The 24985-nt window shown below is 42.7% G+C and overlaps 1 protein-coding gene across 11 annotated transcripts in view; it reads left to right on the top strand.

Annotated features, from left to right (window-relative positions):
• Positions 1-24985, top strand: part of si:dkey-178k16.1 (band 4.1-like protein 1) — a 73176-nt gene that overhangs the window by 15696 nt on the left and 32495 nt on the right. For all 11 annotated transcript variants that reach the window (XM_056241453.1, XM_056241449.1, XM_056241455.1 and 8 more), the window contains exons 2-3: positions 11840-11907; positions 12108-12272. In XM_056241453.1, coding sequence (XP_056097428.1) covers positions 11857-11907; positions 12108-12272 — 216 coding nt within the window. In that variant the 5' untranslated portion in view covers positions 11840-11856. The remainder of the gene's footprint in view (positions 1-11839; positions 11908-12107; positions 12273-24985) is intronic.

Raw genomic sequence — 24985 nt, 5'->3', positions numbered from 1 at the left:
TTTACTAAATGTTTTTTTAGGGCTGTCAAAGTTACCATGTTCCCTTGAGATGTTAATGAAACATGTTTTAGATTATATTTTAACTTATATATATATGCTTGTCCTTGAGAGTAATTTAAGCATCTGCTTTTATTATGCTGTCCATCTTTTTGCTTCACTCCACAGATTTTAATAGAATCCCATCCTTCATAAAGGTCTGTTACTAAGGCATGTTTATTAAATAATTTAGCTAATTTGATTTTGCTTCCAGCTAATATGTGTAGTTCAGTTCACATTTCCATTATAACCCTGCAAAGCCTGACACATTAAATTATTGTTAGAAAAGTCATTAGAAAATGTAACGGTTTATCAAACTTTTAGACAAAATATTAAAACAATCTAAAAATCAGGCTTTTATGGCTCATATTGTAGCTACTTAAAGAGTTAAAATAAACACCTCAGTTTAATTCAAAGGGCAAAAATATGCAATTTAATGCAGTAGCTGATAATCATATGGCCAAAAAGTAAGATGAAATTCTGATAGCTTGTAATGTAGATCAATGAGATCTTTATAACAGTATAGCAGACCAATAATATTCCTTATTAGGATAATATATAAATGCTTAGTTTTATGATCAGAACTCTGTTGTTATTTTTATATTGACAAAACATATAGTGCAATGCAAAACAGTGATGATTGAGAAATAAACGTTCCTCAAAAGCCAGATGTATCATTGATACTCAATTTTTTTTTTTTTTAAATGGATAATAAAGTAAATCTAAGTATCTTCAATCCAGGAAGTGTATCTATAGCTTGAAATATACAAACAATGTAAAAGCTATTCTTATGTGTACTTTTTAAAAAGACTTGAAGATTTCAGAGAAAAAGGACGTTTTTACAATTGTACTTGCAAAAAAGTATAAACTATCAATAAGACGACAGAAGGCATGTAGTAGAATGTGTACAAAAGTTTTTTCAGCAACATTTTGATCATATTGATAATCAATAGAAAGTATGTCGAAATTTGTGTACCAAATATGTTATGGTAGGCTTTATTGGGTTAAAATTCTGCATATTTCCCCCCCAAATCAGCACAGAAACTGCAACAAAAGTCTGCCCAATATATATATATATATATATATATGTACTGTTCTACATATTCCTTTTTCTTTCTGATGTGTTTATGCTCCAGCAGATGAAGGTTACTGCTCTGATAGCATCATGCTACTGAAAAAAAGAGTTTGGCTTGTGACTGGTTACATCAGGTTCACTTCACCATATGTCCATATGGCCTGGGGCAGTGCCAGCTCACTACTGCGCTCCCAGTGTGCATTATGGCAGAACTGGGAAATTTAGCGAGTCAGAGGCGGCAGTCTTGTTCCATAATGTCTGTGCTCGATAATCTCATGAGCACTGCAGAGATATTTTGCAGCATTTGTTAGTCTTTACTACATCTGAGCAAACACACATTCATAAACACACTATAATGAACTGCTATTATAGGTGTCCAAGTCATCTTCTACAGAATCAGTGATACATTTGGATTATCCGCGATCAAACCTGACCTCTGACTTGATAATAAACAAAAGTCACGGTTACATGTACAAAGAACATTATAGTTACTGATCAGCTTTGATTCTCAGTGCAACACGACAGAGCTGCTTGATCTCTGTTTGGGCATTTTAATTATCCATCACATCTATATCAAATGCAAATGTTTTGATCATGGTGAGCGCTTTAGTTGGAGGAAACACTGCAGATGAAAGAGCAGACCTTTCCTCTGCTACCCCACCACTACTACACAAAGGTCAAAGTGTTCATCTAATCACCGCTGTTCATTAAGAGATTAAGGGAATTCATTATTTAAGAATTGCTACTTTCACAACACCACTTCTTCTGAAGGGTTGGTTCATCCCAAACAATGAAAAACATCACCCTCACGTCGTTCCAAACCTGTATGACCTATTTTCTTTTGTGGAAGATAAAAGGAGATGTTTAGCAGAATGACAACGCTGCTCTTTTCCATCCCAGCAAGCATTAGACGTAATTTCACCATCTAGGTTAACTATAGACCTGATATAGTCTGGCTATGAGTAACCCACTTCTAGCCAAAATAACCTTGAATTTGGTTACATGTCGTTTTTGACTAAATAACTTGTGAAATGTATGATATTCCATCATGTAAGCAAAGTAAACAGTGATTTCAAGGTGTTTGGTTTCATTGGTTTGCACCGATATGAAAATCTTGGCCGATACGATAACCGATTATTCTTTATATTTGAAAGCCGATAGCCGATATATTGGCCGATAAATCTAAATCCAAATTAGTATACAATTTTTGAGAGCCTGATTACAAAAACAAAAATGTCATCATTAAAAGCCATGTTACTCTGTCTCCTCTCCACCAGTAAGCTGGTGTGTGGTGGGCGTTCTGGTGCAATATGGCTGTCGTCGCATCATCCAGGTGGATGCTGCACATTGGTGGTGGTTGAGGAGATCCCCCTTCCATATGTGAAGCGCTTTGAGGTCCCAGAAAAAGCGCTATATAAATGTAACGAATTATTATTATTATTATGTTCCAAGCACACAATTATAATGTTCTCATTATAATTTTATTTAGCCTATGTGACAGACAACTTGCGCTGCCACTTTAACTGTTAGCTGCACGTTAACTGTATTTTTCCAATCATATTTCAAGCAATTCAAAAACATCATAGCTAACAGTGCTCATCTGAAGTGTCTCAGGTGAAGGAAATAATCCATTATTAATCGGCTTTAATATATCGGCGAATATTTTTTTTATCGGGTCGTTAACGATAACATAATTTTTTTTTTTACATATATCGGGAGATACCAATATGGTGGCCGATATATTGTGCTTCCCTAATGAAAACGAAAAGGTAAGGTGCCAAGCATCATAAAAGTCGTCTATGACTTGTGCTATCCTAGGTAATTTTTAAGTCTGTCTTCCCCTCCACTACAGCTCTCAAATCTTATTTGGATTCATGATTAAAATATTGGCAAGTGAAGACACGTCGCAGTAGGTTTATACTGATTGGTTGCATTTGAAAATATGGAAGTCCAAATGAGATTTTCCGTAGCTCAAACGGTCAAGCATGGCAGTTGCAATGGTCATGTGTTTGATTGCCATGGATTGCAGTAAGACTATTTCATCTTTTGTAAAAGAAAGAAAATCATACAGTTGTTGGAAGGGATGAGGTTTTTTTTTGTTTTTGTTTTTGTGTGTGAATTATCCCTTTTATTTTTATATCAGAATTAGGGCTGTTGGAACGAATTCCGAAATTCGAATATAATTCGAATATTAAAAAAAATCAATACTATTCGAATGCTGAAGTTACTATTCGAATATTGTTTTTTTTATGTATATTTTTTAAAAATTTTATACCGTAAAACTTCAAATAATAGCCGAGTCCCAAATAGACGCCGTCTCTTTTACGCCTGGTGTGGCTGCAGGTTTGGGTAAATAAAGGCCGGTCTCAAATAGAGGCCGGGTCTGTTTTTTAGTTTCAGGTTGTATTTAATCCTCTAAAACCCGTGCGATCGTCTGCTTTTTGGCGGTCGCCAACGCAAATGTTTGTCCCGCGAAAGCCTTTTTTGATCGATGTAGACTAGAATGACTGCTGCGCCTGACAGGGCGCATAACGAGCAGAGAGAGAGAGAGAGAGCCCCGGCCGCGCGCGCGCGCACTCTCACGTCTTCAAACACGAGCGCTGTCTTGGCCTCTCTCCCTCGCGCATATTAATCAAAATCAATTGACACGATACTAGTAAAAGGTCGGAAGTTTCACGTGGAGCATTTGGATATTTTTAGAGATTAGAGACTCTAGGCATCAATGAACAACATCTCAACACTAAATTATAAAGGCCTGTCTCATATAGACGCCTGTCTCAAATACAAGCCGGTGCAGTTCGACGATTTGGGAAAATAAAAGCCCGGGCTACTATTTGAAGTTTTACGGTATGCAATCTTGCCTTTCTCGCCACCTTGGCTTACACACATGTGAAAATGAAATGCTTTTGTTTCGTCTGATGAACAATAAAGTTTTTGAATCGTAACACAATTGTGCACGTTATCCACGCTGTATCATCATAACAATACTGTCAAAAATGGTAAATGTTCAACAACGTAAAAAAGCGCCCGTGAAGCGCAAATATCTCGGTGAAAACTCAACGGATTTGGCGAGCACCGAACTCGTTGGAACCGCCTAGTGGAACTGAAAAGAACGATATAAGTTTCAGAATTTTTGGTGGTGTTTTCGCGGAGATATTAGCCGAAAACCATCGGTAGCGCTTCAACCATATTCAGCACGAATAAAATGTTTATTGTAATGTTAGATGTCCCTCTAGTGGACAGAACGTGTAACAACAACCACATGCTATAGTGGCATTGGCGATCCATAAGCCTGAGTAATGTCGTAAATATTAATAATAGGATGAATTTGAGCATTTAATATTCGAATATTATTCGAATATTAAATAAAATAAGGAATGGAATTCGAATAGTATTATAGAGGAAGATTGACAGCCCTAATCAGAATTATGTTTTTGCTCAGCAGGCTAAATAATTTAACATGTCTCAGCTTACTATTTTGTGAAGTTATTGGATGAGAAAAGTTATCCCGAGCAATATACCCTTATCCCTGATCATATGATCCGAAAGATGAGACCAGTTATGTTAGTATCTTTTAAATGTAAACAAATCTTCAATTCCATTACTTTCAAAGTGATTCACTGATGGTCCATGTAGTATTGGCTAAATAATTTAAAGTACAATCTTGCAATGCTTGTCAAAAACCTTATTTTTTAAGTTAACACAAATCTAAAATGCCATTGATCTTTTCATCCGTAATGGTGCAAATTTTACGTGCAAATTTTAACACTGACATCTGCAAGCAAATGAAAAAACTCCTTGAGGTGAAACATCCAGACAAAAAAAAGACAAAAAAAGAAAAAAGGACAGAGGCAGAACCGCCCCATGTCGGATTCCTTATTATCTCCCCCAGCCTGCTGATTAGGTGTGTATTGACCAGAGCAGTCATTCATGTATAACGATCAGGGGGTGAAACAGATGACATTAGAGAAACGAATCTCATGCATGTCATTTCATTAAACGAGAGGCCCCATCTCTGACAATGCAATACATTTTATCTCGCCTTGTAATCCTTCACTCATTATTCTTCAATGAAAAGCCATTGTATTTCGACATTGTATTTGCTTACCAATGTTTACAAGATTACCAGTGAAGGAGTTTGGTCCAGTGAAGGACCTATGATGACTTGGGCCTGTTTTTATGGGTCTTTATGGTTGCTATAGGCAGTCCTGGTTCTGTCTGCATTGTACTTAAGGTAGTAAGTTACAATCAGTGTTTTAAAGGAAGATCTAGTGAATGGATTTGCTGAAGTATGCCACGTTATTGGCATCAAATCATTGAAAGATGTTCACAGTTTTGTTAGATGCACTTAGGTAGCAAGTAAACTATAAGTATAATTGCATATTTTGATTTATCTCTGAAATAAGCTGCACATTCTGGTAACACATTCAACACATTTCTGCTAATTTAGTCTGTGTACAGCTGGTCACGTACAGTGTGTACAGTGCTGTGCAATTATTTTAATGAGTTCTTCCACACGGGTGTATTAATGAGTTCTTCCACACTGGCAATCCGCTATTTTAGAAGAGCTCCTAAATGGCACAATAAAAACAAAAACTTTTTTGCTTCTCATCTCAGTCAGACAGTCTATTCTTGTCTAAGTGGGCAGTTCTTGGCCCAAAATAAGCTGCGCCTGAAACAGACGATAGTCCAACGTCTGCCTACTCAAAACTAGCTTTAGTTCACTCAACATTTTCTCATCATTTACTCACCCTCATGTTGACCCAAAGGTGTATAACTTTCTGTACTTTTGAAGAATGTTGCAACTGTTTTTGTCCGTACAATCAGTCAGTGGGGTCTAGGACAACATTGGACCTAATTGACTTTCATTGTTTTGGCAACTATCCCTTTAAAGGCCCCCTGAAATCAAAATGTAATTTTTTTTTAGCTTTTAGTATGAATATGGTAGCCTTAAGGTTATGAATAAGCTGGTGTGTTCCAAAACAATGACAAAATTCTCATTTAGGAGATATAAGCATTCAAAACTCTCAGTTCCGCTAAAATGAACCACGGATTTTTATGACGTCACCGCGGACTTAAGCTTCTCGTCACATCTTCAGTCCATTCAAATGCTCTCTAGAATCTGAAGTGTCCCGTGACTCCCGCCCCCTATGATATAAACAACACCCGGCCAAAGCGACCGTTGACGCGTCACGGAGCAATAAGGGTTGGAGATGTGTGTTCGCTTGCTCAAACTCTCGAGTTTTATTCCGTTTTCCAACTGTACTTTGGTTAAGAATGAAATGGCTAGAATTTATTCACACCCATACTATTGAATCCAATGTATCATCAGCGCTCGGATTCGCTTCCATGGTGCGGTCAAGTACGACTTTCAGTCTGTGAGGTAAACTAAATGCTATTGGCTAATTGATAAGGGGGAAGAGCCATTCAGTATGACCCACCTTAGCTTCCTGTTTCGGTGGAAATTATGTTCCAAGGCACTTGCCTTTAAGACCTTTAATAAACTCTCTTGTTAACCATTATCAATTATTTCTTTTGATGTTAGGGGTTGGTTATTTTTAGGAAAAGGAACACATCCTCCTTGGCAAATGGTCGCCATTTTTTTTTGTCGAACCTCGCTTACGATCTCAGTGTGGTACCTTTGCCTTAGCAATCACAAATGGACTATTCCTTAGCAATCACACTAAAATATATCCCATTTATTCATCTCAGAATAATGGTAGTCCAATCAGTATAATACGCTAACCCCCTGTCATCAAAAAGGCAGCATGTCACAATTGTATTACATTCTTTGAACTGAAGTATTTAAAGCTGTGCTTCACAGGGAGTCGATTTTTCCTGGAACTGTCCCAGGTGTATGAACTCAAAAGAGACCTATTATAGTTGAGATGTGTTGGCGTTTGTGTAGCATTTGAGCCGAGGTGCTTCTGTAGCTTTCTGCATGTTAGCATCAAGGGACGGGGGGCCAGATGTTCTGCTATTCATCTTGTGCTCTTTCCAAGAGTTTCCTGAATATTTCACTGGGGAGTTTTAGCACTCATATACATCCACACACTGTCGTCTTCTGAAGAGCTTGGATATTGGACTTCTTAATCTCCCCAGATTCTTGTTGTGCAAATTGTCTTGTGTGTGATTCAAAAACTCGACAGCATTAAATCCCGATATAAGCATCTGGATTTGAATGTTAATCTTGGCTTTTCAACACTACGGTTCCTAATGCCACATTATCCTTCATCTGTTTACACGGAAGATGTAATTATACAGAGGAATTAAAGTCTCACTTATTAGGTAGCAGTAATATGGTTGGCATTTTTAAAGAAGTGTTCTCTCTTTGTCTCTCTGAACTGCACCCCTGTCTCCCCTCCACCTGTCTTAGTGTTTCTTCAGAAGCTTCCCATATGTTTGAAGAAGAATACATTATCTTTGTCTTATTAATGAATGCATAATCAGAATCAGAGTCATTTTATGAGATGGAACCCCAGGCGATTGTAACAAATCTACCTGCCATCTTTTGGTAAAAGTAGTATTTATATGTGCAAAAAAAGTTGCTGTACAATTAAATAAAAAAGCTATGGATTATCATTATTTGTACAATTTCTGGTTAGCATCCGTTGAAGTCATTTAAACATGATTAAAATTGTTAAACAGAACTGAGACTGTTGTTATTAGAAATGGCATATTATTTTTATGAACTTTTGTATTAAAAATAATATTTCAGTAACATGGCTGTCTGCTGATCTATCCAAGATCACAGGAGTTATTTATTAGTATTCACAGGTTGAATTGATTATTTCTTCTACACTCTTAGAATAAAAGATTCTATATGGAACCTTAAAGGGTTCTGTAAGGTGCTTCATATACTAGATTAGAACCTTTCAGTGACTGCCAATATGGGATAATTTTATGGATTTGTCTTTAAATAATTTAGGTTTAATTCATTTGTTTATTTTGATTACATTGTATGCATACTTTATCACTAGAAAAATTGAAACAACCCATTAAATATGAAAGTATAATGCAGTCGTTTAAGACATTTAAGAACCTTTTTGGCATAAAGGGTTCTTTAAAACCCTATGGTTCTATAGAAACCCACCAAACCTTTTTTTATATAAGAGTGTAGTATGTCTCAGTATTCCTGCACTGAAAATAAAATCAATTGTAGCATTTAGACTATATAGCTATAATAAAAAAGGCTCACATTTCATTACATTAGCTGTGGGTGAATTGTGCTATTTAATTATGTGTGTCTCCCTTTTCATTTAGTTGCATTCTGTGTGAGTGTTTTAGGTTATTTCATTTATTCCTAGTTGTTTTCTTCAGGCTGTTGTGCTATGGTCACGTTGACGTGTCGTGTATGCTGTTTTCTGAGCTCAAGCAGAGTTGACTGAGACCTCAGCAGAGACAGACTTGTTTTGTTAAGCCGTTAGCTTATGAGCCTTCAGTGTTCGTCTAAGGTTCAATTCTTTAGAGTTTGTGTTAAGCCATGTAATGTTGCAGTACACACATACTGTAGATACATACACACATTACACACGTTTTAAATAGTGGTCAAAATTGTTATATTTCTTTTGTGTTATATTTTTTAATTTAATTTTTTATATTATAATTTAGTCAAACATTAAAACATTTTTTCATCTAAACATTGATTTGTGGTAACATTGACTATCCATTGATGGAGGCACATAAATTAATTTCTAGACTATAAACTGACCTTCTTAGCCCAGTTAAAGGCCTCATCAATATATTGATCCGAAGACACATTAACTGAAAGAGAAGTAGCTGGAAAAGCAACTGTTACTATTCTGGTTCTTCATACATTTCTGTAGCTGCCATTTCATTTGGCTCATCTCATTTTTAGTAGATGATGTGTTTTTTAAAGGTGCTCTATGTAACTTTTCTACTAAAATGAATCCTTTTTTTATTGCCTGTGTGTGAAGGGGTTGTAATCACACATTAAAATGATCCACTTGTCGAGTTTTGCTATTACCTCTGAAGGCCAGTATTCCTATTTCTATGTGAAGTCTCCGGGTCGGATTTAACCGCGAAATCCAACGGATGTGACGTGCATGCGCGCTCCCAAACCTCTCTCCTTATGCCCTGTCCCAAATGGAACCCTAAGCACTCGCGGTCTTCCTCTGAGTCCGCACTTTCGCGAGCACCCTTCTGAGATCTAAAAATGACAAATGGGACACACTGCGGTCTCACGGACTTAACGGACACGGGCACGCGGCAGCCATTGTAAGTCCACAAGACCGAAAGTGCACATGTGTGCCATTTGGGACAGGGCCACAGTCTATTGTAGACGGTCAGGGAGTTACGTCCGGTTAAAGGCGCACGTTTTTCGGCTTATATCTCAGTCAATCTTTGATCAATATTCCCAAGACTCTAATCGTTCGTAGTGCTGGACGGGGCCTTTCGAACAAGCCCACCCCCGAGGTTCAACTCGCCCGGCTCCCCGAGTTATAGCCGTTCGAAATCGGGGGTCCCAGCGAACGGCGATCCGGTAGGGGGCATCCCCGAGGCCCGCCACTCTAGCGTTCGGGCAAGGGTTCCCCTGGGACCTCCTCCCCCGAATTTGAGCTCTCTGGGTCTTTGCTTTCCAGAGATACGAGCGATTATCTTCTGAGAGCGTGACGTCACCGGCTTCCGCAATTTTGCAGCGCCCGATGGTTTTCTGCTAATATCTCCGCGAAAACACCACCAAAAACTATGGAACTTATATGGTTCTTTTCAGCTCGACTAGATGGTCCAAACGAGCTCGGTGCTCGCCGAATCCGTCAAGTATTCGCCGAGATATTTGCCTAATAGACGGTATTGTCTATGAGTTCGAGCACGAGCGCTCTTGTAAAATTTGGTTGCAATCTGAAACATCACCACTAGAGGCCGCTAAAAGTTTCATAGAGCACCTTTAACACTAGAAGTTTTTTAAGCACATGATTTTTTTTAAGGGCATATAAAATGAACCATGATTTGATACTTTGCTAGTTGGTTGCAAATGGTTTTAGGGGGAGGGGTATTCCTGTTCTAGAGAGCTTTTGATTGGACAAAATTCTGTGTTGTGCAGGATGAGTCATCAATATTTTTGGTCCCTTTTTCCAGAAGAGAAAGTCTGTAAATGTTTAAGTCACCATGAAATCAAAATAGACTTTTTTAATGGAACATTGCAGTATTTATTATAAATGATTTATCCATGCACACATCATTTGTTTGTTTTGAATTCCCATGCCCTTGTAATCTTTCATCAAAATAACTTCCCCGGCTCCCTCTTGCAGCGACATCTCTTCTCTTCTCTGATAATGTGTTTACTGACTTGAAATGTTATAACTTCACATTTCTTGATACTTTCTCTTATTCTATCAGTCTATATTCTCTCCTATAGAATCTATAGCATCTATAGAAGTGTCATGACTCATGACCTAGCAATAGGCTCGCGTGGACAGTTTGTTTAAATCTGACTCGTGATGTTTCCCGATCCTAAACTTCTCCCCATCATTTCTTGTCCTCTGTTCTATGAATAAAAGCATCAAGACAGCTTAAACCCTCAAGGCCGTAACAGTTCAGCTAAAATAATTAAAGCATTAAGTCCTCCATTAAGGCAAACTGCAGAGTTTCAGTTAAAACCGGTTAATTGGTAAAAGAGATAAGTCAGCGTCCAGAGTTAAATGTATAGATTAGCCATTTTAATGGACTGGCTGTTTGTCTTCTGACTGAATCACGGGTACATTTGGATAGTGGATAGTACTTAAAGAGCGAACGATGAAAATTAGCATGGCCATATAAGGAGGTTTGTTTGTTGTAACTGCAATGCTTTTATTGAGTGATATTTGGAGATTTTCCATGGGGGAGATGTTTGGGGCTTTTAGTAGCACAGCGTGGTGCAAGTGAATGAGATGGAAATGAAGGCGATTAGCATATTCACAGTGGTATCAAATTGTCAAGCTGCAACACCTCAACACCATTAAACATGGAGAAGTTTATTTGCTGAAAAGGATTGTAGATTTAGTCAGGTTTTAAGCGTTTTGCCTTTTTAGATTCAGCTTTCTTATTTTTTAACCAAGCTTTCTATTCTAGAGAAAGAAAAATAGCACAGCCAATAAATGAAATGCTAATATTTTACTCATTTCAGTAAGTGCTTCATTTCAACATAGTATATCTGTTTACTCAAACTGTGTATCACAGCTTGTTCATTTATTGATATGAGATCATCACTAGCTAATGTTGAAGACATAAGGTTTGACACACAATGAAGACACATAATGTTTGTTTTTCCATCAATATATGTCAATAAACACATTCCTTGCGTTATAAGTCACCAGATGTCCTCTCTTGATTCAGTATTGATTCAGTATAGCTTATAAAGAGAATAAGTCATTTGGTGACTAACTGAAACATTCGCTATGCAGCATACATGAACATTTCACAGCATGGCTCATTAGATAAACCAACAGATGTGTTTGTTCTTCTACTATCGAATCATATTAAAGGGATAGTTCACCTAAAGATGAAAATTCAATAATCTCAGGTTGTTCCAAACCCATGTTCATTTTGTGGAATATTGGATATGATAGACATGAAAGTAGCACCAGTATGTTGTAAACGGTCAAATTCACAGTATGTATTTGTGCTCATTAGCCTGTTAAAGAAGTTAATATGAAATTAATATGTAGAGTGAGTGGAAAGTTTAATCTGTTTAATGGGTTTGTCCTCATTTTTTTATTATTATTTTAGGACTGCAAGTGATTGCTATGTCAGAGAGAAGTTCAACCACAAAGAATACAGCAGACGGAGGTTATATGGTAAGCTTAAGATGTTTAACTTATATCATGCCTTATAATACAATACAATTGACAATGCCATGCAACTTTCATAAAACATCCTTTCATGCATTGCTTTTGATTTCAGACTATTTTCGTTTCTAGACCGGAAAAGCAGATTTGTTTTACTGTAACTTTGTTTCGATTTTTTTAAACTATACCCTTTGATCACTTATATTCAGGATCACGATTCAAAGATGTCGGACGAGCACAGAGACACGGATGATTCTTCGGAGAAAACGCCAAGTAGGATGTCCAGATCCCCGCAGAAATCCTCCAAAAGACCAAAGACAGTGCCTGTGAAAGTCACTCTGCTAGATGGATCTGCCTATGAGACCGGGGTGGAGGTACAGCAGTTGCTTGCGTGCGCCAAAACTAATATGTGTTGCTCTGAAGAAACATGGGGCCAGACCTCTAGGGCTCACAGCTATTTCACACACTGTTGTGCTGTAGTGTTGAATTCCTTTGTCAAGTCAACCAGACCCCTGCCGACTGCTTAACCAGCTAGATTAGTTGTGATTTTTTCCAGTAGTTAGTTTATTCCCTGTGTCATTTTTTTACATGTTTTAGTGTCTATGTATTTCTTGAAAGAAATTATACCTTTTTATTCAGCAAGGATGAATTAAATTGATCAAAAGTAAAAGTGAAGAGATTCATGGTTTCCACAAAAATATTAAGCAGAACAACTGTTTTGACAAGAAACTATAATCATAATCTACTGTACTTGACAAGATTCAACATTTAGTAAAAATCTAGTACTGAATACTAATGATTAAATTATGTTAAACTAGATTTTTACTAAATGTTGAATTTCGTCAAGTAGATTATGATCATCGTTTCTCGTTAAAACAGTTGCATTAAAATAACAATATGTAGATGTTTATATTTATATTTACTAAAATATTTTAAAACTTGTAAAATTGACTTCAATAGTGACACAAACTTATTTTTCAATTAGTGTTTTAAACTGATTTACTGAAAGAACTGATTCAATGAAATGAGTCAAACTTCCTAACTCCATCTTCATTTTTGCTACTGCGTCTTAAAGTTAGGGTAGGCAATATTTTTCATAAACACCTTTTATCATACTGGTTGAAACTCTTCACATCCTAATAGTCCACGTCATCAGCCTGGGAATTATGCGTTTCTGTGTCAACCGTAATAACTCTGAAATGAATCTACAGCAGTCAGGTGGTACAAGAAAGAGCTCTGTAAGTTGTTTACGTTCATTATTATAGTAATGTTATGTGCTTTGAGACATGAGGTAGTTTAACGCCGACACTTTGCAGATCCTGCTGTGGCGTTCATGTGTTTTGAAGGAGGCGTGGCTTTGGAAAACGCTCCGAAGAAAGGGTGGGATTTAATGCTTTCAAAGTTAGCTTGCTATTGCTAGCCACTCCGGAATTGCCTACCTCACCTTTAAATTAGGGGTGCTATGAAAATATATCAGTTCTCTTACGAGAGGTTCTCTCGTATTGCGTAAGCTAGCTTACGCTGCGGGAAAGATTCATCTTTGCTGAGATATTGAAGCCAAAAAATTATTTCATAATTTGTATCCATACACAACGCAGTTCCTCTGCGGCAGACCTAGAGCAGGCTAGCTAGCAGCTCATTGGTTCGCTCAGAGAGAACTGTTTAAGCCTATGGGAGAGCGGGGCTGAACCCGCTTCCAATGAGAGGCGCCCGCGCGCTCATTGCGTCATAGCCCGCCAGAATGGGCGTGGCTATGGTGTATATAACAGTCTCTCCCAGGCTTATATGTTGATTCATTTCATCTTCAGCAAGCTGCACGCTTCTGCTGTCCTGAGAAAAGCCGTCGCCGTCGAGAAGGCATCACTCTAGCGAGCTCCCGGACCCTGAAGAAGCCGGCCGTCTTCGCCACCTTCAGCCGCCCTGCAAGCTAGCGCCATCCGACGACTGTATCCTTCTCTTTTCTCTATTTATATCTAAAAGAGCCGAGCGTCTTTTTAAAGATGTCTCGTTTTTCCTGCGGCTCTTGCCGCGCTCGTCTCGAGGACGGAGACCGCCATGTCATCTGCGCTCTCTGCCTGGGACTCGAGCACGCAGAACTCGCCCTCGCGGATGGAGGATGCGACTTCTGTGAGAGCCTGCCGTTGTCGTCCCTGCGGGCACGACTTTTGGCAGCAAAATCCGCTCCCGCGCCGCCTTCCTCTTCGCCGCGTAAGAAGAAACGCCGCTCCCAGAGGCCGCCGGAGCCCCCAGCGGAACCATGCGGGCCGCCGCCGCCGCTTCCCGCTTCCCGCTCTCCCTCCCCGCCCCTGCCGGACATACAGTTGCCGCCGAGTGGCCGCTCTGTCGCTTCCGATGACGCCGCGGAGGAGAAGGACTCATGTTCACTGCTCGCATCAGACAGTGAAGATTGGTCATCTCTCGGATCCACGAGAGAGTCGGCGGGGATCCGCGCCGGGATAGAGGAGGAACTAATGCGCCTCCTCTCACAGGCCGTCGAACGCCTCGGTCTCGAGTGGTCTCCTCCACCCGAGCAGGCCCCGAACCGGATGGACGGCAGCTTTTTTCATCGGCGCTCGACCCCCGCGTGTAACCGGGCCGCCCCATTCCTGCCTGAACTTCACACAGAGCTGACGAAGTCCTGGAATGCCCCGCTCTCGGCTAGAAACCGCTCCGATATATCCGCCTCGCTGCGCTCGGTGGACGGAGCCGCCGAAAAAGGTTACTCAGCCATGCCGCCCGTCGAGGACTTGGTCGCCATCACATGAAACGGGCACAGCCCGCTCTAATATCAGAGAACATAAACACGCCCACGAGCTCGTGCGCGTGTCCCCTCTCTGCTCGCTCTGTTTCACGGCCCATAGACTCCTCTCTGAGTGCAAATCCCGTTGCCACACACATTCAAAGCGCGCCCACACACTGTGTCCAGCCCGCTATGTGCAGCAATCAGGGCGATATAGCCATTCGGCCACTAGCCGCATGCTCCAAAGCGTGGGAAGCCATTCCAGGCATTTCCCCGTGGGTACTAAGCATTATAAAGAACGGCTATCTGCTACAGTTTCGCCGCCGCCCGCATCGTGCGCGCGCGCGGCTCGAATCTACTGTCAGCCCGCTGGCCGCCGGCACGCTCCGCTCAGAAATTGCGACGCTGTTGCAAAAGGGCGCCATAGAGAGAGTCCCACCATCTATGACCGAGTCGGGGTTTTACGGCCGTTATTTTCTGGTTCCAAGAAAGACGGCGGCCTCAGACCGATTTTAGATCTCAGGTCTTTGAACAAAGTGCTCATGAAGAGACCGTTCAAGATGCTCACTACCAGGAAACTCCTCGCGCAGGTGCGCCAGGGGGACTGGTCCATCTCTCTAGACCTGAAAGACGCCTATTTTCAGATCCAGATAAATCCCCGTCACAGGCCATTCTTACGTTTCGCCTTCGAGGGTCATGTTTATCAATACGCCGTTCTCCCGTTCGGCTTATCCCTGGCGCCCCGCACATTTACGAAGTGCATGGATACGGCGCTCGCCCCCCTGCGGAGCCAGGGGCTGCGCATATTGAATTATCTGGACGACTGGCTGATTTTGGCCCAATCATGGCGCGCGTGGAACACGGGCCGCCAGCTGATCAGAGTTAGGCAGACATGTCTCACGGCGCTGCAGCCATGGACAGTAGCAGAATGGTTTCGACAGGGCGTCACGATGGGGACCTTTTCCCGCCGAAAAGTCATCTCGACAGATGCATCCAACACGGGTTGGGGTGCAGTCTGCGAGGGCTCACCGGCCTTCGGCCATTGGTCGACACAGGAAAGCCCCTTACACATAAACTGTCTGGAAATGCTTGCGGTCGAGAACGCGCTTTCGCGCTTCCTCCCGCTCATTCGGGGACACCACGTCCTGATCCGTTCGGACAACATGGCTGTGGTCTCCTATCTCAACCGTCAGGGCGGTGTCAGGTCCAGGAATCTCTTCCTACTGACACACCGCATTTTAGTTTGGTCTCAGAGCCGCCTGCTCTCGCTCAGAGCGACGCATGTGCCGGGCCATCTGAACGACGGTCCAGACATACTGTCCAGGAACCTCATCTCCTCAGGAGAATGGTCCCTGAACACACAAACGGTCCAAATACTGTGGCGGCTATTCGGCAGAGCAGAGGTGGACCTCTTCGCGTCAGAAGAGAACGCTCACTGCCCAATATTTTTCTCAAGGAGCGAGGACGCGCTAGCCCAGGAATGGCCTCGCCGCCCGCTCTATGCATTCCCTCCGATCGCTCTGCTACCACAGGTAATTCAGAGGATCAGGGACACACGCCACTCGGTGCTCCTTATAGCCCCGCGTTGGGAGAGTCAGAATTGGGTTCCGGAGCTCACTCAGCTGTCGCAGACAGCCCCGTGGCCCATCCCAGTCAGAGCAGATCTCCTCTCTCAAGCTCGCGGCACGATCTGGCACCCCCATCCACGGCGCTGGGCGCTACATGCATGGGTGATCAACGACTATTCGTCGATTTGCCAGAAGGAGTAAGAAACACTATCATACAGGCTAGAGCACCTTCCACGAGAAGGCTCTATGCGTCTAAATGGTCTGTGTTCTCAAAATGGTGCACCGACAAACATCTGGACCCACGGTCATGCGAGGTGCCGTCTTTGCTTGTTTTCCTTCAAGAGATGCTGGACAAGGGCAGGTCCCCCTCCACTCTCAAGGTTTACGTGGCAGCCGCCGCGGCGTTCTCTGAACCCCGACGCGCTCAGTCCCTGGACAAAGACGAGTTAGTCATCCGCTTCCTCAGGGGAGCTAAGAGGATGAACCCTCCGCGCCCCGCTTCGGTTCCTATCTGGGATCTTTCTATAGTTCTCGAAGCTATGAAAGCACCCCCGTTCGAACCGCTCGAGTCTGTGGACCTAAAATACCTCTCGCTCAAAACCGTTTTTCTGACGGCTCTGTCCTCAGTAAAACGCGTGGGGGATCTTCACGCGCTCTCATCCAGCGCCGCGTGTCTCGAGTTTGGCCCGAATGATTCTGTTGTCATTCTCAAACCTAGACATGGCTATGTCCCGAAGGCGATTGGTACCCCGTTCAGGGCTCAGATTATTTCCCTATCGGCTCTGCCTTCATCCGATAGTGAGCGCGACGCCAATCTCCTCTGCCCGGTGCGGGCTCTGAGATTGTACACTACGCGCGCTGCCGCGTTCAGACGCGCTGAGCAGCTTTTCGTGTCGTTTGGGGGGCGCTCCAAAGGTCTGGCCGCCTCTAAACAGACACTGTCTAGATGGATAGTAGACGCTATCGCCTCTGCTTACGCATCTAAATGCCTGCCCTGCCCTCTGGGCATCAGGGCGCACTCCACTAGAGGCATGGCCTCATCGTGGGCATGGTCCTGTGGAATTTCCATTCATGACATTTGTGTGGCCGCGGGATGGGCCTCCCCGTCCACTTTTGTCCGATTTTACAACTTGGAAGTTCCCGCCTTGCAGGCAAAATTACTAGCTGTCTAACGACCAGCTCCCTAAGAAGCTGCATTACTGGGAGTCCCTCACACAACCGGTTCGCCCCTTGTGCTCTCCTTAAATGCTTATACACTTCATGTGCCCGCTCTGCCGGCCTCATACATGCTTATGTATACACTTCATGTGCCCGCTCTGCCGGCCTCATATTACATTCACTCCACGTTAAAAATCCCCCGGTATCACCCTGGGATTCATGAGTGGATTCATAGCGCGCACGGCGTTGACCAGGTGTTCCCGCAGCGTAAGCTAGCTTATGCAATACGAGAGAACCTCTCGTAAGAGAACGAATCGGTTACCTAACGTAACCTCGGTTCTCTCTAGAAGAGGGAACGAGTATTGCGTTCCCGGCCGTGCTTGCGCTACTAGCGTTTCGCTTCACGCTGAAATAAATCAACATATAAGCCTGGGAGAGACTGTTATATACACCATAGCCACGCCCATTCTGGCGGGCTATGACGCAATGAGCGCGCGGGCGCCTCTCATTGGAAGCGGGTTCAGCCCCGCTCTCCCATAGGCTTAAGCAGTTCTCTCTGAGCGAACCAATGAGCTGCTAGCTAGCCTGCTCTAGGTCTGCCGCAGAGGAACTGCGTTGTGTATGGATACAAATTATGAAATAATTTTTTGGCTTCAATATCTCAGCAAAGATGAATCTTTCCCGCAGCGTAAGCTAGCTTACGCAATACTCGTTCCCTCTTCTAGAGAGAACCGAGGTTACGTTAGGTAACCGATTCGTTTTAGCACTCTCATACTCAAGTGTGCATGTGTGAAACTAGTCACCGGCCTTTTGAAAACTTTACAGCAAAACAAAAGAAAATTACAATCACTGGAATATTTAAAATTTTAATTTAATTTGAAACCTTCTTCAAAAAAGTATAGTGCAAATTTGTCATGTATTTTATACACTTAAAAAAAACTTAACTGAAACTACTCTACACTATTTGACCCATACCAACCACCAGCTGTATTGACAATAAGAACATGTATAGATATTACAATAAATAACAAAATTCCCAATGATGATCCCTGGACCTCACATTTCAATGCCTTCATCTGAATTTCACAGCCCGACACTGAAGCTTCATGTTCCCCCGCTGCAGTGCTCCGGGGAGTTACAGCACATGAGATATGAATGCTAGTGTGGGCTGATGGGGGCGGGGGTGTTCATTGATAGGTAAAAAGCTCTCCAGGGAGTGCCACATACTGCTCTGAGATCCGTGCCATGTCTGCCTGTGTGCCCCGGGGGTCTGCTGGCTGATGGATTTCCAGGGTGTATTCAGACATGGCTCTTCTCTGGGGTCTTATCCGTAGCTCTCTCTGGCAGTGTGTCCCATCCGTGTGCCATCACTGATGCTGCAACACCTCCTGCGAGAGAGACAGACTGTCCAATCTAAAGGTCAAAGGCTGCCTGTACTTCCAGTCTTGTACGCTTCACTGAAGGGGAGGAGGATGGGAAATCTATAATTGTGACATGTTGGTGGTCCCATGGAGTAAATAATACTTCAGTCTTTCAGAGGAGGGTATACCAGGCTTGTGTATTTGTCACCCTTGGCTAAAGTTCACCCTGATTTTAAAAAATGTGTCTTCATTTACTCACCCTCAGCCTTTTCCAAACGTGCTTGACTTTCTTTCTTCCATAGAGCACAAAATAATACAATGTCCAAATTCCTTTCTATATAATAAAATAAAAAAAGGACGTTGATTCACAAGTGGCTGCTTTTAAACGCTCACAAGCGTGTTTATGGCCATGCTTTGTGAATCATTACATGTATGCCACTGTCTATTTAGTATCATTGAGATACTATTACAGTTTTATTAATAGTTTGAATGATGTTTTTGTGTTATATTTTCCACTTTAATTTCATTTAAAGGTAGGGTAGGAAATTTCGAGTGGCTAGCAATAGCGAGCTAACTTTAAAAGCATGAAATCCCACTATCCCTTTAGAGCGTCTCCAAAGCCACGCCTCCTTCAAAACACATGAACGCACACAGTAGAGTCTGCAAAGGTTCACGAGACGCGAGACGGCACATAACATTACAATAATAATGAATGTGAACAACTTACAGAGCTCTTTCTTGTACCACTTGAATGCTGCAGGTTAATTTCAGAGTTGATAGTGTTGATATAGAAAGGCATAAATCCGAGTCTGAGGACGTGAACAGCTCCGGGTAGAACGTCACAGTTTACTATCTTGTAATTACAATTACGACATGTGTAATTTTTTTATATTTAGGCCACTTCTATTATTGATTGCTATCAGGATGTGAAGAGAGTTTCAACCAGAATAACAAAAAGTGTTTATAGGGTAACTCAACTCCTGGTCAGAGCCTGACTCCACCCACTGGCAATATTTGAAAAATGCTGGAAAAGTGTGCAGAGCCCAGCGGAGGGGGGGAGGGCGTGCACCTGAGACCCGCGTCTCTTTGTAGGCTAGGGCGTGGTGAGCTGGTACCCGCCTACGCAGTGTTGCCAGATTGGAAACATCCAAGTATCGTACCAGAAGCTCAAAATGATCTTATTTGGAAGAAATGTATCGTACACGAGCCAAACGGGTTGACGGGGGGCTGTGGGGGCGGTGTTGACTGGATTGTTGACGGGTGTAGGTTTCATGAGGCACACACATGCAAGGTCTCTCGCTCTCTCCCTCTCTGCCGTGCTCTCTCACCTTCACTTTCTCCTCACAACCATGACGTAAATCCACAGCTAGATCAATGAGAATAGAAGCACTATGATTACAATGACCTTCGATCGAAGTGTCACAAAATTCTGAAATTATCGTACATTATGGGATTTTTTTCATTATTGATCGTACATAGTACAGAGGTCAAAATTATCGTACAAATACGATAATTATCGTACGTCTGGCAACACTGCGCCTACGTCACGCAGTACCACAACATCCAATAGGAAAATTCAACTGCAGTAGCCACCTGTCATGAATTGCGTTGAAGCAAAGGCGGTAGTCGGATCTAAATGCAGCAGCAGACTTTAATAATTCAGACTTGGGTAAACTCAGAACAGACAAGACACTCGTGGTACGTAAATACATACATTCAATAACTGACAAAGACAGGGCAGAAACACAGGGCTTAAATAATCAGAGACAAACGAGCAGACAGGATAACAAGGGGGCGTGGATAACAAGAAACACCTGGGATAACTAATGACAAGACACTAATGACACTAAACAGGACACAAGACCCACATTATGACATAACCCCCCCCTTAAGGGCGGCTCCTGACGCCCAACAAAACCAAAAAAAAAAAAAAAAAAGTTCAGGAGGGCGGTGAAGCACAGGCGGTCTTGGGGGAGGGATGGAGGGCCAGGCCCGTGCAGGGGAACGGGACCAGGACCAAGGCAAGGCGGGCCTGGGCCGCAGAGCGTGGGCGGACCAGACTGGGCCGGTGACCAGGTGGCCAGGGCGGAGCCGGACGAGGCGAAGGCCAGGGCGGAGCCAGACGAGGCGAAGGCCAGGGCGGAGCCGGACGAGGCGAAGGCCAGGGCGGAGCAGGAAGAGGCGAAGGCCAGGGCGGAGCAGGACGCTTGGCAGGAGACGAGGGCATAGGAGGCTCAGGAGGAGATAGCATCGACAAGGTCCATGTCAGCGCTGCCTCCATGACCCTTTCGTGGGACCTCCTACTGCCCCCCCCCCCAAAAAATACTTGGGAGAACCTAGGGGAACAACCTCCGGGCTGGAAACGGGCTCTGGGACAGTCTCATGGAGCTTGATAGATATAGGCAGGGCGAAGAGCAGAGACGGGACCGGCAGGGCGAGGCGCACAGGCGGGGCCGGCAGGGCGAGGCGCACAGGCGGGGCCGGCAGGGCGAGGCGCACAGGCGGGGCCAGCAGGGCGAGGCGTCTGGGAACGCCCACCGGAGCCTGGCGAACCAAACGAGTCCAACTTCTCCTCCTGCGACGGCGAGTCACTGGGCTTGATACTCTAACTTGGCTAGATTCAGCACTTGACTTGGCACTTGACTCACTTGACACGGCACTTGACTCGGGATTCGGTTCACTTGACTCGGGATTCGGTTCACTTGACTCGGGATTTGGTTCACTTGACTCGGGATTCGGTTCACTTGACTCGGGACTTGACTCTGGACTTGACTCGTGAACCGCGGGTTCGGCTGGGCAGACGTCAGTCGCGGGCTCGGAAGACAGAAACTCAGGCATGCCGGTCTCGGCGGGAAGAAGCTCAGGCATGTCGTGAAAAGCAGGCTCGACTTGGCTCACGTGAAGCGCGGGTTCGACTGGACAGACGTGAGTTGCAGGCTTGTGGAGCGCGGTGTCGGCAGGGCTGAAGTGAAGCGCGGGTTCGGCTGGACAGACGTGAGTTGCAGGCTTGTGGAGCGCGGTGTCGGCAGTGCGGATGCGGCGAACGGGCTTTCTCAGAGCTCGGTTGGAAACTCTCTTACGTGAACTGTGCTTGGAATTACCTGGAACGGTCTTGACGGAATGCCCTGGTTTGGGAACACAGCTGATCTCCTCAGCGAGTCCTACAGTGAGTGACGAACCGCACACCCACAACGCTCGGTCCAGGAACTGCACAAAAGAGAGGTGTTCCGCATCTAACAGAAGCATTGCGCCGAGCGTGTCGTCCAGTTTCCTCACTCAAATTTGTCTCATGATAAAACTGTAGGTAAGCCCCCACGTACTCCTCAAGCGACCGTCCATTCTGGTAGAATCCGTCCTCCATCATCATACCTCTTGCTTTACGGTCGGTGGTTCCCGGGTATACTGCTAGATCCTGGTGGTCAGTTATTCTGTCATGAATTGCGTTGAAGCAAAGGCGGTAGTCGGATCTAAATGCCGCAGCAGACTTTAATAATTCAGACTTGGGTAAACTCAGAACAGACAAGACACTCGTGGTACGTAAATACATTCAATAACTGACAAAGACAGGGCAGAAACACAGGGCTTAAATAATCAGAGACAAACGAGCAGACAGGATAACAAGGGGGCGTGGATAACAAGAAACACCTGGGATAACTAATGACAAGACACTAATGACACTAAACAGGACACAAGACCCACATTATGACACTACCGTTCAACCTGAAGAGGGCAGCACTCAGACGTTTTTACACCATATATTGTAGAATTGTTACACTTTATACCCAAATGTCAAAAAAATTACTCAAATCAATGAACAGCATTAATAAAGCCCCAGTCTTACAGATCATTAACTAAAAAAAAGTTGTTTTAGGGTTTAGTTACCCTTTAAGGAACAAATTGCCTACCCTATCTTTAAAATTGTATTAATTTTTATTTCAGTTTTAGTTTTAGTTATTTTAGTACATCAAGCTAAGAAAATGAGAAATGTTGCCCTGACATCTAGCTGAAATAAAATAAGTAAAAAAAAATTCAGTTAACATTTAATTTATTTTAAGTAACTAAAATTTTTTTTTTTTTTAATGGTTTTAGTTTAGTTTAGTTTTAGTTTAGTTACCACTCACTTACATGGATGGATAAATTGGTTAATAAACCATATCAACACAAATTAAGGCTAAAAACAATTTTACAACTTTTTTAAACCAATATCATGTTTTCATCAAATAAAATGTTTGATTTTTCTATTGTTTGTAGGCCGTTTGCTCTACTTCTTTATACATTGTTTATTTGTTAGTGCTGTCAAATCGTATACATACAGCACACACACACACACACACACACACACACACACACACACACACACACACACACACACACACACACACACACACACACACACACACACACACACACACACACACACACACACACAAACCCATCGTTTCAAACCTGTATGACTTTCTTTCTCCTCTGGAACATTATATATTTTTTAATATTTTTTGTTCATACGAAGGTAGTCAACATATTTTTCATGTTCCACAGAAGAAAGTAAGTCATACAGGTTTGGAACTACATGAGGGTGAGTAAATTAATAGGAACATAGTTTGTGTAACATTAGAAGCATTATTAGCTGTTTGATAACATAGTCAAGCAAAAGGCTAATCATATTAATTACCATTATGTGTCCGCCATTGTAAAGAGCGATACCATTGTGCAGCATTTACCTCAGTAAGTTGGCCGAGTGAATCTCTGAGCCGGTGTGAGTGAGTGGAGGCGAGGCTAATTAGCATATTCATGGCACATTTAAATATGTCATTTTGGTGATCAAAGATGAGTTTTAAGGGATAAAATTATTGACTAGAGGAGGACTTTAAGATATTAATATATTGCTGTGACAGTTGTGATGGGAAGTTTATTAACTACCATATTAATAACCTGTTCACTTTCATTGTATGGAAAAAAGCAGCCTGAGAATATAGCTAGATATCTTGTTTTCTGTTCCACAGATCAAGGAATGATTTGACTGAGGATGGATGAACTGTCTCTTTAAATATCTGATGACTCCACTGAAACAATGGCTTATCCTTGAGTTGATCACAGAGAGAAGCACAATCTCAAGAGTCTAATAGATCTAAAGTACCAAAGCATGTTAATGTACATTTCATTTATTCTTTCTGTCACATCATCAATAATAAAAATCTTTGCACTATACTGTAGATAAAAACAGTAGAGCACATCTCATTACGAGCCTTGCTGATGGAAGCAAACTGTGAAGGTACAATACCGCCTGAAATCACCAATGGCATCAAATACAGTATACCGATGTTAGTCAGAACTCTGAGTAAAGTTCTGCACCCGGGGATCCATTAAAATTGAGTCTTTCACGTGCTTTTATGTTGGAGTAAAAACTGTGAAATTGCCTTTACATATACCAAAATAATGTTCTGTTGCAATTGAGGGGCTCCCTAGCTAACTTAAGAAGCCTTTGTATGGTAGCACACCCACTCTCTCTGTCTCTCTCCCTCTTAAAAAAAACCTTGTGCTTCAGCCATGAGAGGCCAGGGAAGCGACACACACACACACACACACACACTCACACACACACACACACACACACACACACACACACACACACACACACACACACATGAAACCTCACCACTCCTGTTGCCATGGAAACAGCTGCGCTGTATCTCTGTCGCCGCGGGAAACGGGCTCCCTGGGCGGCGAGTGCTTAGTGTTTCTTTAGAAAGGCAAAGCCAGAGCTGGTGTCTCAAGCGAGTTGCATATGCCACTCTTTTGTGCAGAATGACTGGGTGTGGTCAGAAAGGCACACAGATGCTTACAGACTGAAGAGAAATCTTATCTTCTTGACTGTAATCTAATTATGTTTATATTATATTTACATATATATTTTCCCAGCTATTTATATTAAGTTAGATGTGTAAGGGAGTGCATTGAAATTGAGTAATACAAACTTAGCTGTGGATTATCACGCCTATATCATGGTCACATTCTGCATGCTTTAAATCAGACACAAAGAAAAGTAGTTTTACTAAAAAAGATTTATCTCAATAAATTAAAACATTTATTTGAAAGAATTATCATGAGAGAGAGAGAGAGAGAGAGAAAGAGAGAGAGAGAGAGAGAGAGAGAGAGAGAGAGAGAGAGAGAGAGTGTGTGTGTGTCAGAGGCGGCCTTTGCAATCGAAGGCCCTTTTTAAAAAAAACAACCTCCAGAAAAAAAAAAAAAGACGGGCAAAA

The sequence above is a fragment of the Rhinichthys klamathensis genome, unplaced genomic scaffold (assembly GCF_029890125.1).
Source record: "Rhinichthys klamathensis goyatoka isolate OS25496 unplaced genomic scaffold, OSU_Roscu_1.1 h1tg000645l_1, whole genome shotgun sequence".
Lineage (NCBI taxonomy): Eukaryota > Metazoa > Chordata > Actinopteri > Cypriniformes > Leuciscidae > Rhinichthys > Rhinichthys klamathensis.
Note: the sequence above shows the minus strand (reverse complement) of the source record. Positions and strands in the feature narration are given on the sequence as shown.